Here is a 15,644-nt window from a genome sequence, read left to right as displayed (position 1 = left end):
GTCCGCGCGGGCGCACCAGCGCGGTGGGGGAAGGGAAGGGAGTCCAGGGGGCGCGCGAGCGTCGTCCGAGGCAGCCCTCCCCAGCGCCCGCGGGCGCGCACGCGCGTCCCAACGCCGCCCGCCCCTCAGCTCGGGACCCTCATCCCGCCCGGGGCGCTGGGCGAAGGGGTGCCGACGTTGCTCCCCCATTTCCTCCCCCGCGAGCAGACCGACTCTTAGCCACCACCCCTCAGTCACCATGGCCTGCAGCTCACCATGTTTCCGGAAGCGAAAGGGAGATAGCAAGGAGAGTCAGAAAAGATGAGAGCCGCTGCAGCTGCTGCCGGGATCCGACTGAACGCGGCCTCTCCCGGCCCCTTCCGTTTAGTATAAGCCGCACAATGAGGGGCGGGGCGGGCTTCCGGCGCCCTCCCAACGGGCCGACGGGAAGTGAAGTCCAAGGGTCCTGCGCCGTTTTTGGGCTCGCTGGGTAACGGAGTTTTTTTCGCCATCAGGCCTCCCAGCGCCACATTGCATGCTGGGAAACGTAGTCCGAGACAGATGAGAGGGGCGGGGTCATGGCACGGAGAGCGCGCCCATTGGTCCAATTTTCCAGGAAACGCTCAGCTGAGCAAAGGGTCCCGGAGCTAGGTAATGTGATCCGAAAATGAGTCCTCGACCTCGCCGCTCTTTATCCGCAACGAAACTTTCCGAAGATCCATCTTGACACTTTCTCTCCTGAAAATTTTGAGTTAGTGTTTTTCTTTTCTGAATTGAAGCAACTTATTCATTGGCCTGAAATCCAGTCCTAGAGCAAGGAGACTAGAAAGTGCAAGGCGTCTTCAATCCAGTAACAATTCACTGAGCACCCTTCATGTGCAAAGCCGCTTGCATACTGAGAAAAGGCCATATGCAACTCCGATAAAATTAGAACACAAGAGGAAAAAAACCCACTAGGGAAAGGCTACAAAGAAGTCTTTGAAAATTGAGCTTTTTCTCTTTTTTTAAAAGATGTCTGACGTTCAAGAAACAAAGGGAGAAGGGTACGGTTTTGCGCGATCAATTCAAAGATTGGGTACTAGACACAATGAAAAGGGGAAACAGATATTAAACCAGACTTCAATCTCGTTCTCGACTTCAATCTCGAGTTGATACCCAGGCTTACGGCTAATTTAATACCCGGGAAAATTAAGACACTGCTTTGTGTAGGCATAAATTTCCAAAAACAAAACAAAACAACAACAACAAAAAAAAACCGGAGGAGGGACGACGGATGTTTTCGTTGGCCTTGAACAATCTCAATAGCCATAGGCTCTACAGAAAGACTATAAAGAGTCGCAAACAAGGAACTGGGGGAATAGTTCCCAACAGTGGAATAAAGGATGTAAACGAAGCCTGGCCTTCCCGACCGAGAGTGGGGCCCCTCGCAGGGCATGCCGGTTATTGTAGTCGGGGACATCCCGCTGCACAGCACACCAGCCGAGTTGCCGGGAGCTCCAGGTGGAGGAAGCCGCTCGACCCCCAGCCTCGTAAACGACCCTGCCAGGAAAGGAGGCTGGCTCCACTTTTTTCAAGCCTCGGGGAGTTTCCAAGAGCAACGAGGAGGGGGAGAGAGACTTCGAAGTTACCCTGGAGACGCGCTCCCACCCGCCCCTAGCCACGGGATGCCCTAGATGTCCTTATTAGGACAAGAGACTAGAGGGGGTGGTGCCAAACCTAACGCCCGATGGAGGCTCCTTATAAGGCAGCCTCGGGAGGGAGGCGGGAGTTCGGAGCTGGATGGTGGGGAGAGGGGGGGGCGTACGGAATCGCGGCTGGGTGGAGTCTGAAGGGGCGGGGCTGGAGCTCCGGCTTCCTCTCGGCTACTCGGTGGCCCCAGACCAGCACCTCAAGACCTCCGTAGAACCGCTGGGAAAGGCTGTAACTCCCTAGAGAGATCCTCGAGCCGAAGTCGGCTGTACTTGTCCCTCAACCTGGGTCCCTTTTGCATAAGCCTAAACCTAGACCTCCTTGAGGGTCTCCCATCTGCAATGAGTCACGAAAATCACTACATGTTCTCCCCTTCCACCCTTGTCCGGGATCTTCCCTCTAGTCGGTTTCCCTGAATCCAACCACGTGCCCATCTCAGATCCCCCTCGACACACCTGTCCTGGGTCCGAGCCTCTCCTATTTGACCTCTCCCTACTTGTTCTGTTACCCTCCGTCCTCCTAGCTTCGGCCTTCCCAGCACGTCCCCGATTTCGCGCCCCTCCCCCACTGCTGGGTCTCCAACGCTCCACTCCCTCCCAGCTCAGGATCTCCATCTCTTCGCGGGGCGGGGGGGGGCGGGGGAGGGGTCCTTCAGCTCCGCCTACGTTACCTTTGTATCTCCATCCCTGTATCCCTTTCTAGATTTCCCTCCTGCAAATATACCTGTATTCACTTGCCCCTCACTCCCCACCTCTCAGCTTTTTCAGAATCTCAGTCTCCAGCATCCTCCGCAAAGGTGAGACTGAAACTGACTGCCTCAGGTTACTTGGTGTTAAGCACCACGAAAGCCAGCCCTCCCAGCCACACGGGGGCCCTGTCCGCCTTCCTGTCCTGCACAAAGAGGACCCCGCTCTTGAATCTGGGGTGGAGGAAAGGGAGGAAAGAGCGGGTCAAGGCTCCGAAGGTCTGGGTGGGGCCCATCCCGAAGGCTGGTTGGGGCCGGGAGGGGCGAGGGGGTGACAGGGTATAGAGAAGGCTCCAGGCACCAACCACTTAGAGCAGTGGAGGGGCGGGGAGGGCAGCAAGAGGCTTCTCTAGTTAGTGCCCCACGTGGGACCACGTGATTGGAGAGATCCCGCCCTAACCCTTCAGAGCCAGGTGTTCGAATCCCGTCTCCAGAACAGGCGGCGTCCCATTCCCGTCGGCGCGAGGCGCCAGAGGACCCGCCCTGGGGCTCATGGCAGCGCAGGTCCGCCTGGGCCGGAAACGCCCGCTGCCGGTTTGCCCCAACCCCCTCTTCATACGCTGGCTAACCGAATGGCGGGACGAGGCAGCCAGTAGGGGGCGCCGCACGCAATTCGTGTTTCAGAAGGTGGGTCCCTGCTTATTGGGGACAGGTGCGGGCGGACCCAGACAACGAGGCCCGCCCTGACCTAGTATCCTACCCCTACCGCCGCCAGGCTCTGCGCTCCCTCCGGCGGTACCCACTGCCCCTGCGCAGCGGCAAGGAAGCTAAAATCCTACAGCACTTCGGAGACAGGCTTTGTCGTATGCTGGATCAGCGGCTGCAGCAGCACAAAGCATCCGGCGGTGAGCACTGGGGTCAGGGGTCGGTGGTTCCCTGAGTCTCCCCCAGGAGCAGCCTCCAAAATCATCTGGTACACCTTAGCTTTAGGCACCTCGCTCATGTCCAAGTTGCTTTCTGAGTTCAGGCTAGTGGCTGCCTCACCTACCATGTGAGCTGGCAGGGACTCAGACCTTCCCACCTGCTGCCTGCCGTGGGGTTGACTCTCTTCTGCTCCCGCAGGTGACCATGCCCCGAGTTCACTGTCTGGAGAGAAGAGTCCAGCCCCAGAAGGGCCATCTGCCAGAGCCCAGGACTCTTCCGTGCCTGTGAGGAGTGGGCAAGGGTAGTGAGAAGGAAAATGGGAAACAGGCCTGGGAACAGATCTCTCCCCAGTGATGCCTGGCCTTGGGCAGAGGACTTATCTTGATACTGAGTTTTCTCCTCTGTAGATGGAGATAGTGAATGATAATAGACTGCGTTGAGGGTTCTGTGATCAGGTTGTTTAGGGGGCCCAAGCCCAGTAAGTCGTGGGGATTGCTGCTGTTGGCTTTTCTTGCCAGCAAGATAGTAAAACTGAGGCTGGGTCAGGCCGATTTTGCCCCTAACCCCACTCTTGCACCCTGCCCGCGCCCCCGCCCCACAACCATCCACCTTTTCGCCTCAGCTTTACAGGCCATCCCATCATGTGAGCCATTTTACAGATAGGGAAACGGGGGCAGCTGAGTGACTTGTCTAGGGCCATGTAGCCTGCTGAGCTAGAACCTGAACCTCAGCCCGGCCAGGGATTCGGTCTCTGATGGCTGACTGGCTTTCCTGTTCAAAGCCTCTGTGTATCTTTCAGGGGTGCCTGGGTGGCTCAGTCGGTTAAGCCTCCGACTTCGGCTCAGGTCAGATCTCACGTTCGTGGGTTCGAGCCCCGCGTCAGGCTCTGTGCTGACAGCTAGCTCAGAGCCTGGAGCCTGCTTCCAGTTCTGTGTTTCCTTCTCTGTCTGCCCCTCCCCCTCTCATGCTCTGTTTCTCTTTGTATCAAAATAAATAAAACATTAAAAAAAAAACAAAACAAAGCCTCTGTGTATCTTTCAGATTCCAGCCCAGCCCAGAGCAGGAGGCGGTGGCAGTTACCGGCCCGCTCGGCACTCTGGAGCGCGGGCAGTCCTGCTGCTGCTCTACAGGGAACACCTGGTGAGCTCTTGGAGATCCCGGAATCAGGGGAAGTCAGGCGGTGGGGCGTGAGGCTCCTGGAGGAGACTGGACTGGCCCCAGCACTGAACCCGCCTTGGTTCCATTTCTGACTCGGTTCCAGAATCCTAGTGGCCGTAGCTTCCTAACCAAGGAGGAGCTGCTGCAGAGATGTGCCCAGAAAACCCCCAGGGTGAGCACTGAGATGGGAGAGGATGGAGCCGAGTGGTCTGGATGAGACCCTGAGTCCACCGGAGACTTCTCTTCCTGGGAGCAAGCAATGGTTTGGGGCCCAGGGAACTGGATGTGTGGTAGTACCAGGAGCTTTCTAAGGGTCCCCTCCCCTGTGGACAGGTGGCCCCTGAGAGTTCTCGACCCTGGCCAGCCCTCCGCTCCCTCCTCCACAGGAACCTGGTTTTCAGGACACACCAGCCAGCCCGGTAGGGTCAACACAGGGGAGACAGCCGGTGCAGGGGGGAGACGTGCATGACGTTCCAAGTGGGGCCCTACAGTCACCCAGCAAATCTCAGGCCTCGTGCTGTTGAGATAGGTGGGGGAGGACCTGTCGGAGTCCCAGGAGGACCCAAGAGGCCAAGTAGTGGGTAGGAGGGAGGAGAGGGTGCCACGGGTTACAGGAAGAGCAGAAAGGACTTTGCTGGGGACGCAGCATGTGCCACGTCTCTGAACGTAGTGGGGAGAGACACAGGAAAGGCGCTCCAGAGAGACGGAGAGTTTGTCTGTGATGTGCTTCCTGCAGACTGAGAAAGGTCCGTGGGCAGGTCCAGAGGAAGCTGATCTCGGGAGCGAGAACGCAGCATGGGGTGGGGGGTGGAAGCCCTGGACTTGTTTGTGCAGGGTCACCAAGGCTGGCGAGGCCAGCCTAGCTGGGGGCCAGCAGGGGAGCCTGCCAGGTGTGAGTGAAAAAGGGAGGTCTGTGTTCGTCTCCTCCTACCAGGTACTCACTGACCCCAGAGGGTCTGGAGCTGGCCCAGAAGCTGGCTGAGTCAGAGGGCCTGCACTCGCTGGATGTGGGCATCAGACTGGAGGAGCCCCCTGGGGAGGAGCCAGAAGTGCCAGGAACAGCCTCCGCTGAACTGTGAGCAGGGGCAGGGGGATGACAGGGGAGCTAAAGGGGTCCCAGAAATGAGGCCAGCCTATCTCCATCAGCTCTAGCTGGGCTGCCCCACCCACTGTGGGGGGGACTGCCTGGCACTGGTGTTCTGGCCTCAGACACACCAACACCCCCTCCTCGCCTCCTAGTGGCGCCAGTGAAGGGAGTGCCCAGCAGCTGTCACTGGAGCTCAGGCCTGGAGAGTACAGGGTGCTGTTGTGTGTGGATGTTGGCGAAGCCAAGGGGTGAGTGGGGCGGGGGGAGTGGGGGAGAGGATGCTGGGAGGTGGATGGACTGGGTGTCCCGGTCTAGGCCTCTTGTCTCACAACTCCAGGGCCGGACACAGGCAAAAGCTGCTCCTTGAGCTACAGCGGCTGCGTGTCACCCACATAGTGCGCAAGCTGCATGTTGGGGACTTCGTGTGGGTGGCACAGGAGACCAGGCCCAGAGACCCCGGTAAGGGGCATGGACGGAAGGGCAGGTAGCTGAGGCAGGGCCTGGATGCGGGGGGACGCGAGCTGATGATATTCTTGGCTTCCTGGCAGCGAGACCCGGGGAGCTGGTCCTGGACCACATCGTGGAGCGCAAGCGGCTGGACGACCTAAGCAGCAGCATCATAGATGGCCGCTTCCGCGAGCAGAAGGTTCCCTTGCTGGCCTCACTGTGTGCCCCGTTCCCTGTCCCTCTAGGGCTCCTCCTTGCCCCGGGGGAGCCCGGGGTGCTCGAGGCTGGCCTCAAAGCAGAGTTCCCATTAGAGCTGTGCCCAAGCGGTCCCAAGGTCCCAGCCCTTGAGCCCTTGCAGGCACGCAGGGGGAGTGCAAGGTGACTGGCTGGACCGAGGAGCATATTCAAGACCTCCCGGGTGGCCGGCCGTGCAGTCTGGGATAAATAGGACCCAAAGCTCCAGGAGTGGGACTGAAGCAGCCCAGTCTCGATACCGGCTACTGGGCTGGCTGCATAGTCAGAGAGGCCGTGTACAGGCCAGCAGAGGTTTGAAGAAAGGGTGTTGTTCAGAGGTGGCGGAACGGCTTTCCATGCAACCGTTGCAGTGCGAGCAGAGGCCGAGGCGGCTCTGACACAGACAGAGAAGCTAGGGAGGATGAGGAGGTGGACTGGTGGGCCCAGGGTCCTGTGACGGTTCTGAGTGCGACGTGACAGACACCTGGCACTTGGGCATCCAGGCCTGACCCTGCCTGCCTGCCCGTCTGCCTCCTCAGTTCCGGCTGAAACGCTGCGGCCTGGGGCACCGGGTATACCTGGTGGAGGAGCACTGCCCAGCGGACAACCTCAGCCTTCCAGAGAGCACACTGCTGCAGGCCGTCACCAACACGCAGGTGAGCCTGGGGGGCAGGGCCAGGCCGCCAGGGACCCTGTGGTCCACGGCCCCAGCCCAGAGTGCCCTCCTTCTCTTGGGTGGGCTCCCCCTCGTCCCCAGGTCATCGATGGCTTCTTTGTGAAGCGCACGGCTGACATTAAGGAGTCCGCTGCCTACCTGGCCCTCATGACGCGGGGCCTGCAGAGACTGTACCAGGTGAGACAGCGCATTGGTCCTTGAGCCCCGGGCTTCCCCAGGGAAGGGAGGGAGCAAGACCTCTGCTTCTCAGGCTGGCCCACTGAGGCCTAGAATAGGGCAAGGGCTGGCTGGGGGGTTGTCCCCTAGAGCTCTGTCCCGGCCTCAGTTCCCTCTTCCCTCAGGGCCATACCCTACGCAGTCGCCCCTGGGGAACCTCAGGGGACTCTGATTCAAGGCCTGGGCCCTCCCCAAATCCTCTCTGCTCGCTCCTCACCTTCAGTGACTTCAATGCAGGAGCCATCAAGAACAAGGTACTGTCTCTACCCAGCGCCTCCTTACGCGGCCCCACCCCAGCCCACTCCCGGTAACCGTCCTCCCCCGTCCCAGGCCCAGTCGGTGCGCGAGGTGTTCGCCAGACAGCTGATGCAGGTGCGAGGTGTGAGCGCGGAGAAGGCAGCAGCCATAATGGAGCGGTACAGCACCCCTGCCAGGTAGGCCAGCAGCACAGCCCCTCAGGGGTCCTCTGCCTCTGCCCTACCGGCGTGGAATTCAGGTCAACCAGAGCTTTGTGGAGGGGTCTGGCTCTTCGAGGGCTGGACAGACCCGACTGAGTTCACGGAGGGGAGTTCATAGGGGTCACGTGGTTAGGAAAACAGAGCCAGCTGGGACCAGACAGGATCTCAGCCACTAGGAGAGCCTCCCGGAGGGAGGAGGGGAGACATTCCGCCTGGTGCATCAGAGAACGCTTCTGGAGAAGGAGGTCGGGCCGTGAAGACTGGGCCGAGAGTGGCCATACTTGGAGAACGTTTGCAGCTGCCTGAAGGGAGGGTGAACTGGATGGAACAGGGCCTTGAATGCCAGGCTCAGGATGAGCAGCAGTGGTCCTGATGCCTCTGCCCCATGCTGACTCCTTCTGCCTGTCCCAAGTGATACTGGCCTCACCAGTCAGAGTGGGCCAGCTGTCCGCTGTGGTCAGGCTTTAGAAACTCAAACACCTCACCCCACCCCCAGCCTACTTGCCGCCTATGATGCCTGTGCCACCCCCAAGGAACAGGAGCTGCTGCTGAGCACCATCAAGTGTGGCCAACTGCAGAGGTGACGGCAAGGAAAAGGACCCAGAGGGAGTAGCTGGGGCTGGGTTGCTCTGGCCGAGGGCCGACCCTCAGCTGCCTCTCTCTCTGTGCAGGAATCTGGGGCCCGCTCTGAGCAGGACCTTGTCCCAGCTCTACTGCAGCTGTGGTCCCCTGACCTGAGCCACGCCACAAGGCCGTCTCCAGCCCCCACCCCCACCCCCACCAGCTAGCCGGCCTTTTAATCGGATCTTTTGGGCTGCAATAAAAATATAAGCATTTGCAGTCTTTTGTATTTGCAGGTGGTGCCAGGTCCCACAGGTCTTGTGGGATATCCAGGCAGGAACTGGGGAGACCAGCAGGTCCAGTGATTTTTAAACTAAGCTCCCCTGGGGCTCCCTGGGGAGCACTGAGACCACCAGGGAGATGGGAGTCAGTGGAACACCGCCACTTTGAATCTAGTCCTAGGGGATCAGAGTTCCCTGACCAAATAAAATTTCCTTCGACCAGAGGTTCTATAACTCGGAGAAGAAAAGCTTGAAAAGCACTCAGAGTCTAATTGCCTCATTTTATGGATTGGAAAACGGAGGCCCAGGAAGCTCCTAGGGTTGAACCAAGTTGATAGTTTGAGGCCAAGCTGAGATTGAAACCTAAGGCTTCCCTTGTCTACAGCGGGGTTTCCCAGGCCCCCTGCAGGCCAGTCAAAACCCACTTTCTGGGCTGGTCCCAGAGTCTGCAGCCTTATCACCTCCTGTCTTCCCAGAGCGGTTCTCATGCATACGTTACATAGACCGATCCCGGCTTTGGAATGCAATTCCCAGTTCCTATCCATGGGGCTCCTTAGACTGAACAGAGACACCCCCCTTTGGGTGGGTAGCCCTCCTCCCACACCCGGGCCCCTTCCCCGGGCTGGGGTTCACTACGATGTTACCCACCCCCCTCAGCCACCAGGACTCCTTCTTTCTCCCTTTATTGCCTTTCTCTCTACTCTTCACAATAGCGTCTTCCCTTTTAGCCAAACACAGTCATCCCTGAGCCCCAGGCTCTTCAGCTACAGGAAACCTCTCCCTCCCTGAGGGCTCCCCACCCACACCTCAGAAAGTGTAGGCCCCCACGAAGACGGTGAGTCTCAGTACAGAGCTGGCCCGGTAGCTCATGAGGGAGTTCATGGTGACCATCTCCAGGTCCAGCACGTACTCCCGGGGGCCCGTCACAGGCCGGGCGAGGACCAGCATGGCGCTGACATTGTTGATTTGCTGCAGGGCACAGTGGGTGGGGGGACATGCAGATTGTATCAACCTACATGCCAAGACCCTGCCCTGGCATCCCCTCCCTGACCCATTTCTTGCACCCACAACCAGTTTGCTTTGAAGTAGAAAGCCAGGCCGGGACTCCAGGCTCTCATCCGGCTCTGTGATACCCTTGACATCTTATCTCTCGTGCCCCCCAGGTTCCTGCCCTCAGAAATCCCCCGCTGGTGGGGCGCCTGGGCGGCTCCGTGGTTTAAGCATCCCAACTCTTTGGTTTTGGCTCAAGTCGTGACCTCACAGTTCGTGGGTTTGAGCTTCATGAAGACCGTGCGGGGCCTGCTTGGGACTCTGCCTTTCCTCCTGCTCATGCTGTCTCTCTCAAAATAAATAGGGGGGAAAAAAAAGAGAGAGATCTAGATCTACCACTGGTATTCTTCCCACCCTTTGCATCAAGTTCTTTTGTCTGACAGAGGTCAACTGACGATTCAAGGCCAGGTGGGAGACTCTTGGGAGTGGTGGGGCCTTTGGTGGCCTGGAACAGGCAGACTGCCCTTCAGAGCATTCAGTTTCAGAAAGAGAAAACAAGGACTGCTATCAGATAAACCCTTGAACCCCTCCCTCCTAAGAGTTCCACCAGCAGAGAGCCAGGTGCTTGTACCCCAGCCCTGCACCAACCCCCACTGCCTCACTCTCCAAGGCCCAGCTCCACCTGCTTGCTTTCTCCAGACCCTGCTGTGTCTGTTACCTGGGCTGGCCTCTCCTTCCAGTGTCTTGTTGTAAGGGTGAAGAAACTGAGGCCAGATATGGAAACCAGTGCCGGGACTCAAAACCCTAATGTCCAAAGGCCTCGTTAGAATTGTATTTAACAACCTGCGGTTTGTACCAAGGGAGTTCAGAACACCCCTACCTTTCTACTGAAATTACACCTCTGGGGGGCAGGGCTTTGAGAGAAGAGGTGGGACATGGTGATAAAGCTGAGTCTCCCACGTATGGTTTCCTGGAATTCAATTTTGGATTATGCATATCGGTTGAGGAGTGGAGTTAGGGGAAAGCCTTACCCTAATGTAGAAGTCCCCCTGTGAATTTCCCGCACGGATCTGAAAGGCATTGTAGGCGCCAGGGTAGACAGAGGTGGCTTGGATCTGGAACACGTCAGCGGGCACACTGCGCTCCGAGGTGATGCTCATGTAGCGATGGACAATGGACGAGGGCTGCTCCCGGCACAGGGGGTTGGAGGCCGGACAGAGGCAGCGACTAGAGACCCCGAATGGGGACACAAGTGAGGTCCTAGCCCATACCCCAATTTGGCCCCACCCCTAAAAACAGGGATCCCCAAAGGATCCACTCCCGCTAGAACAGGATGCACAGTTTAGTCATAAGGGACTACAACTCCCATCGGCCCTCAGGGTACTTCCCAGCCCAAACAGCAGAGCCCTCTGGGAGTTGCAGTTTCTGCCAGAGAGCCGTGCAAGTGGACTCACTTGTCTGACACCTGGACGTAGGGCTCCACGCAGCGGTTGGTGTCCACGCAGCGGTAGCCCCCATGGAAGTTGACACAGGTTTGGGCCTCAGAGCACTGGTGGGTGCCCGACTCGCACTCATCAATGTCTGTGTCAGGGGAAAGGGGCTGGAACCCAGACATCAGGCCACCAGTCCCTGCTACCACCCTACCCGCTCCACCAGGGCAACCTGTACCTTGGCAGAGGCGCGTGGCCAGAAGCTGGTAGCCCTGCGGGCAATGGCAGGAGAAGCGGCCAGGTTCGTTGACACAGCGGTACTGGCAGAGGTAACTGGAGTAGCTGCATTCATCGATATCTGAGGGAGAGTGGGGATGACGGCTCTGGGCCAAGGGCAATCCTCTCTCGGTTCGGTCCCACAAACGTTCAGAGAGAGCCCCAGCCCTATGTTAGGCTCAATGTGGAAAAATCGAAGGGGATGAGACAAGCCTAGCAAAGCTCTGTAAGGGGACAGAGGATTCAAAGAAACATCTGCCCAGACTGCCAAGCTCACAGTCCTCTCTGCCCCAGCACAGTAAGATAATACTAAAGGAAAGCACTGCGGATCTAGAGGCTTGGCTTCACTGAGGAACCTCAATTTCCCTGTCAAAAAAATGAGCCTCAAGGGCCCAGCCCGCCATGGTTTTTGGTAACTCGCCCAATGCCTGCAACCCACAATCAGCCTAAGCATACAGTTCCCTCCTGCCAACTTTGAGCTGCACAGGCCTGAGCCAGATTTTCTGCTCTGGCCATCCTCATGATGCCTAGCACCGAGCCGGGTACCAATGGGGCCTCACACAGCGGCAAAGCATAACATCAACAGGGCACATGGCCAGCCGACATGGAGTGAGAAGTCCAGAGTGGAACCCTGGGCCATCTCACCCTAGCTGTATGACCTTGGGCAAGTCACTTAACCTCTCTTTGTTTAAAGGACTTTATGCTTACCTTTTTTTTTTTTTTTTAACAATCCTCCCAAAAAACCTCCAGGGATATATTACCATCCTCATTTTGCAGAGAAAGGAAAAATTCTTGCTTGCATCAAAGGGTTGTTCACACGATTAAAGGTGGCCAAGTATGGGAAACGTACCACATAGGCAAGGCTCTCAATAAATGGCAGTTCACCTTAAAACGTTGTGGCTTGGGAGGGGGTGTGCCTGGGCAGCTCAGTCAGTAAAGCATCCGACTCTTGGTCTTGGCTCAGGTCATGATCTCATGGTTTGTGGGTTCGAGCCCCGTGTCGAACTCTGAATAGGCAGTGTGGAGCCTGCTTGGGATTCTCTGTCTCCCTCTCTCTCTGCCCTTCCCCAACTCACGCTCTGTCTCTCTCAAAATGTTTAAATGAGCTAAAAAAAAAAACCATGGCGTGGAACCTGATGAAGCCTGTCTTGTCATTTACCCACTTAATCCTCAAGACAACCCATTTTACAGAAGTAACAGGCTCAAAAGAGTGGCTGGCCTTCGTCCAGGATTCGAATGCAGGCAACCCGACTCGCCAAGAGGAGAGCACCCACATCCTTTGTCAGTCTCCCCATTGAACTTCAGTGCTCCCTACTGTTCCCCACCCAGGCTTCCCCAGCCAGGCCGGGAGTTCTGGGGGGGGGGCACGCAGGTGTCCTGCAGTCATTGTGGGGGGGCGGATTCACAGGAGGTTCATGAAACACAGCATAACGCGGGGCCTGGGCGACCGGCAGAGGCATGCGCGAGCGGTTGAAGCCGTGCTCTCACCGTTGCAGGAAAAGCCATCCCGATGCAGCTCGTAGCCCTGGTGGCAGCGACACAAGAAGGTCCCATAGGAATTAAAGCAGCGCTGCTCACACGGAGCCCCCATGTCACATTCGTTCACATCTGGAGGTGAAAACAGGAGGGTGAAAGTCAAGGAGCAGCCCGCTTTACCCGGGCTGGTCAGAAAGGGAGCCCTCTGCCCCACACCACCCTGCCCAGGATCCAGGAGCTGGCTTGGCCTGGCCCGGCCTCACCCACACAGGAGCGGTTGTTGGGCCCCAGCTGGAAGCCCGGCTCGCACTGGCAGCGGAAGGAGCCGGGCAGGTTGACACAGCGGTGCTGGCAGTAGCGGTAACGGCACTCATCTATGTCTGGGTGGAGAAAGAGGGTGGAGGGCGGAGGGTACAAGTTAGGCCTTGAGGCTCACCACTGATAATCTTTTTTTTTTTTTTTTTTTTTTGAGAGAGAGGCAGAGAGAGCACGGGTACATGTGCAAGTCGGGGAGAGACACAGAGAGGGGGTAGATGATCCAAAGTGGGCCCCGTGCTGACAGCAGAGACCCTGATGTGGGGCTCGATCCCACGAACCGTGAGATCATGACCTGAGCCAAAGTCAGATGCTTAACTGACTGAGCCATCCAGGTGCCCCCTGACCACCCACAGTCTTGCCTGGGTCTGGGGGGCTGGGTTGGGCCAGGTCAGCCAGGACTCACACATATACCCTCACAGTCCTGTGACTGGTGATGGGAAGGCAGAGGTGGCAGGGGACTGGGGCAAAGCCTGACAGTGGGCTGGAACAGGCGGTCAGGTGCCAGGCTTAGGGCACAGGGCAGAGACTAGAGAGTCTATGTCCCGGACTCACCCACACATTCAGGTCCGATCTTTCGGTAGCCGTCGGGGCAGGTGCACTGGTAGGAGCCAGGTAGGTTATGGCACTCCTGGCTGGGGCGGCAGTCATGCAGGGCCTGGGCACACTCGTCCACGTCTGCAGGGGACACCACTCAGTCCCCACTTGGGAGCCCATGCACCACCCAACATGACAGACACCTCAACATGGAAGGACACGGGTCAGGTACCACTCATCTGGGTGTGTGAGTGAAACCAGAATTCCCAAGGCAGGAGCTTGCGGATTAGACCCTTCCAACAGCACAGATGACAGTCTGTCAGCCTAGAAGCCAACAGGAAAGGCTCCCCTAACCTGTGAGATCCCCTGCCCATCCTCCCAGGCACACTGATTCCAGGCCCTTCCTCCTAGGCCCACCGCACCCAAGGGTGGGGTCCAGATCAGGAAGAGGGTGGAGGACAGAAGCTGAGGAGGAGAGCTCCTGCAGTATGCGTCCAGCACTTGGGGAAGGGCACCAGACACTGGCTGGAGCGCTGGGACAGGAGCGGGGGCCACGTGTGCCCCACACAAAGCGAGGATCTGGATGGCATCCCGGTAGCCCTGAAGAGGCTTTCAAGCAAGGGAGCAACTGCAGTCTGAGTGTTTAAGATGCAGTGATAGATGCCTGGTAGGAGGACTGGGAGTCCCCGTGTGAGGGTGACCCTCACTCACCCACACAGCGTTCTTGCTCGTCGGGCTCATAGCCTGGGAGGCAGGGGTTGGGGTGCTCGGCAGCAGGCACCGGTGGTGGTGGGCCCTCGCCGTGCAGGTCATTGATGACAGCAGCTGAGCGGGGCAGGCACAGGTAGCCCCCGTAGTGGTTGATGCATTTCATCTCCCCCTTGCAGGCCTCAGGGATGGTCAGGCACTCGTTGACATCTGTGGAGAGGGGCCTGCTGGGCACAACCAGTCTCCCGGGCTGGCCACGGGGTGGGTGGCAGGCAGGAGCCCAGCCTGGCCTCCTGTAAGCTGTGTGACCCAGGCAAGGCCTTCCCTCTCTACTCAACAAGCTAAAGTTGCTTGCCCAGGACCCTTCCCCAAGGCCTGCCTGGGCTGATGGTGGGGTGGGGTGGCTGTTCCCATAGTACCGCCCCATTCTCTTCCCCCAAGAGGGTCTCTAGCCCTCCCCAAAGCCCTTGGCCCCGGCTCGGCCCAAGAGCGATGTGAAGGCCTCCTTACCCACCCCGCAGACACCGCCCTCCCAGGGTGTGATGGGACACAGCTAGATAGGAGAGTGATTAGAGGTCTCCAGGATGCAGCTCCTCTGGGCAGTGCCCTGTTGCTCTCCTGCCCACTGAGGGGTGGGGGCAGAGTGTCCTGAGTTTCTCTGAGAGGGAGGGGCCCGCATAGCTTCTCCACCCCTAACTGAGCTGGCCCCCAGAGGATCAGAGCTGGCCTCTGCCAAGCCAAGCTGGGCAGAGGACAGGCACTGAGCTCCCAGCGCGGCTGGTGCTGCTCTCGGAGCTGCGGCTGCAATCCCCTACCCAGTTCCTGGGGGTGGGTCAGTCCCCCAGGCACACTCACCCCGGCAGTGCTGGCTGTCGGGGTCCCACTCATAGCCATCTGTGCATTCCTACAAAGGGACCAGAGATGGCCAGTGGTCCTCCCCAGTCCCCTTCATGACCAGGCCAAGATCAGGGCCCGAGCCTGGCCACCCTCCCAGCCTTCTCCAAACAATGACCCCCCCCAGCCACTTCACCAACCCGGGAAGGGGAGAATCATCCCGCAGCAGCAGCCACCCCGGGATCCTCGTCTCTGTGTCCCTACCCAGCCCATCCCAGGCCAGTGACCCCACGGTCCCCACCGTGTAGCTGTCGGGCTCCTCCGAATCCTGGGGAGATGCTGCCCCCAAAAGCAACAGCAGCAGCGCCCAGAGCAGCAGGGAGCCGGGGAGGCAGGAGGCGAAGGGGAGCATCCTGGGGCTGGGAAGTGGTGGGCGAGGGGGTGGGGCGGGAGGTGGTTAGGGAACTTCTGCCACGCACCCCCCATTCCCCGCACCAGGACTCAGGGCCCGGGCCCCAGCCGCCTCCTGCTTGGGACCCTGCTTGGGGCCCCGTTGTTTCCCAGGGCCGCGGGCGCCACTCCTCCCGCAGGCCGGGGTTCGGGGCCCACCCGCCCCGGGGCCACCCCGCCCCCGCCCGGTCCCCCAGTGGCGCGGGCCGAGGAGCGCGGGCCTCTCGGCTCTG

At 58.9% G+C, this 15,644-nt stretch overlaps 3 protein-coding genes across 4 annotated transcripts in view; 1 reads left to right on the top strand and 2 right to left on the bottom strand.

Moving 5' to 3' along the window:
• The window catches only part of CFL1 (cofilin 1), a 3,744-nt gene extending 3,238 nt beyond the window's left edge, over positions 1 to 506 (bottom strand). The window contains exon 1 of the mRNA XM_029957214.1: positions 255 to 506. Coding sequence (XP_029813074.1) covers positions 255 to 491 — 237 coding nt within the window. The 5' untranslated portion in view covers positions 492 to 506. The remainder of the gene's footprint in view (positions 1 to 254) is intronic.
• A 2,157-nt stretch (positions 507 to 2,663) lies between these two features.
• On the top strand, positions 2,664 to 8,393 carry MUS81 (MUS81 structure-specific endonuclease subunit). Of its 2 annotated transcripts, none has more exons than XM_029957257.1 (16): positions 2,664 to 3,040; positions 3,129 to 3,258; positions 3,476 to 3,561; positions 4,319 to 4,417; positions 4,539 to 4,607; positions 4,769 to 4,854; positions 5,370 to 5,510; positions 5,675 to 5,770; positions 5,872 to 5,981; positions 6,071 to 6,168; positions 6,743 to 6,859; positions 6,961 to 7,056; positions 7,221 to 7,349; positions 7,426 to 7,529; positions 8,050 to 8,133; positions 8,225 to 8,393. In XM_029957257.1, the coding sequence occupies exons 1-16, from the start codon at positions 2,906 to 2,908 to the stop codon at positions 8,289 to 8,291; spliced, it is 1,647 nt and encodes a 548-aa protein (XP_029813117.1). In that variant the 5' UTR covers positions 2,664 to 2,905; the 3' UTR covers positions 8,292 to 8,393. The 2 variants fall into 2 exon arrangements, with proteins under 2 accessions (XP_029813117.1, XP_029813116.1); XM_029957256.1 differs by having other exon boundaries at positions 2,665 to 3,040; positions 5,860 to 5,981.
• Positions 8,394 to 8,656: 263 nt separating this feature from the next.
• Positions 8,657 to 15,644, bottom strand: part of EFEMP2 (EGF containing fibulin extracellular matrix protein 2) — a 7,495-nt gene continuing 507 nt past the window's right edge. The window contains exons 2-11 of the mRNA XM_029957258.1: positions 15,263 to 15,380; positions 14,983 to 15,031; positions 14,131 to 14,337; positions 13,438 to 13,560; positions 12,831 to 12,947; positions 12,580 to 12,699; positions 11,054 to 11,173; positions 10,840 to 10,966; positions 10,417 to 10,612; positions 8,657 to 9,364 (exon numbers count right to left, since the gene is read on the bottom strand). Coding sequence (XP_029813118.1) covers positions 9,203 to 9,364; positions 10,417 to 10,612; positions 10,840 to 10,966; positions 11,054 to 11,173; positions 12,580 to 12,699; positions 12,831 to 12,947; positions 13,438 to 13,560; positions 14,131 to 14,337; positions 14,983 to 15,031; positions 15,263 to 15,373 — 1,332 coding nt within the window. The 5' untranslated portion in view covers positions 15,374 to 15,380 and the 3' untranslated portion in view covers positions 8,657 to 9,202. The remainder of the gene's footprint in view (positions 9,365 to 10,416; positions 10,613 to 10,839; positions 10,967 to 11,053; positions 11,174 to 12,579; positions 12,700 to 12,830; positions 12,948 to 13,437; positions 13,561 to 14,130; positions 14,338 to 14,982; positions 15,032 to 15,262; positions 15,381 to 15,644) is intronic.

The sequence above is a fragment of the Suricata suricatta genome, chromosome 11, assembly GCF_006229205.1.
Source record: "Suricata suricatta isolate VVHF042 chromosome 11, meerkat_22Aug2017_6uvM2_HiC, whole genome shotgun sequence".
In the NCBI taxonomy this organism is placed as follows: Eukaryota; Metazoa; Chordata; class Mammalia; order Carnivora; family Herpestidae; genus Suricata; species Suricata suricatta.
Note: the sequence above shows the minus strand (reverse complement) of the source record. Positions and strands in the feature narration are given on the sequence as shown.

Bases quoted from the DNA above. Each gene is read 5' to 3' on its own strand.
- MUS81 (XM_029957256.1), top strand. From the start codon at position 2,906: ATGGCAGCGCAGGTCCGCCTGGGCCGGAAACGCCCGCTGCCGGTTTGC. The intron at 6,860-6,960 runs GTGAGCCTGGGG...CCTCGTCCCCAG, and splicing joins AGGCCGTCACCAACACGCAG to GTCATCGATGGCTTCTTTGT. The intron at 7,350-7,425 runs GTACTGTCTCTA...CCCCCGTCCCAG, and splicing joins CAGGAGCCATCAAGAACAAG to GCCCAGTCGGTGCGCGAGGT.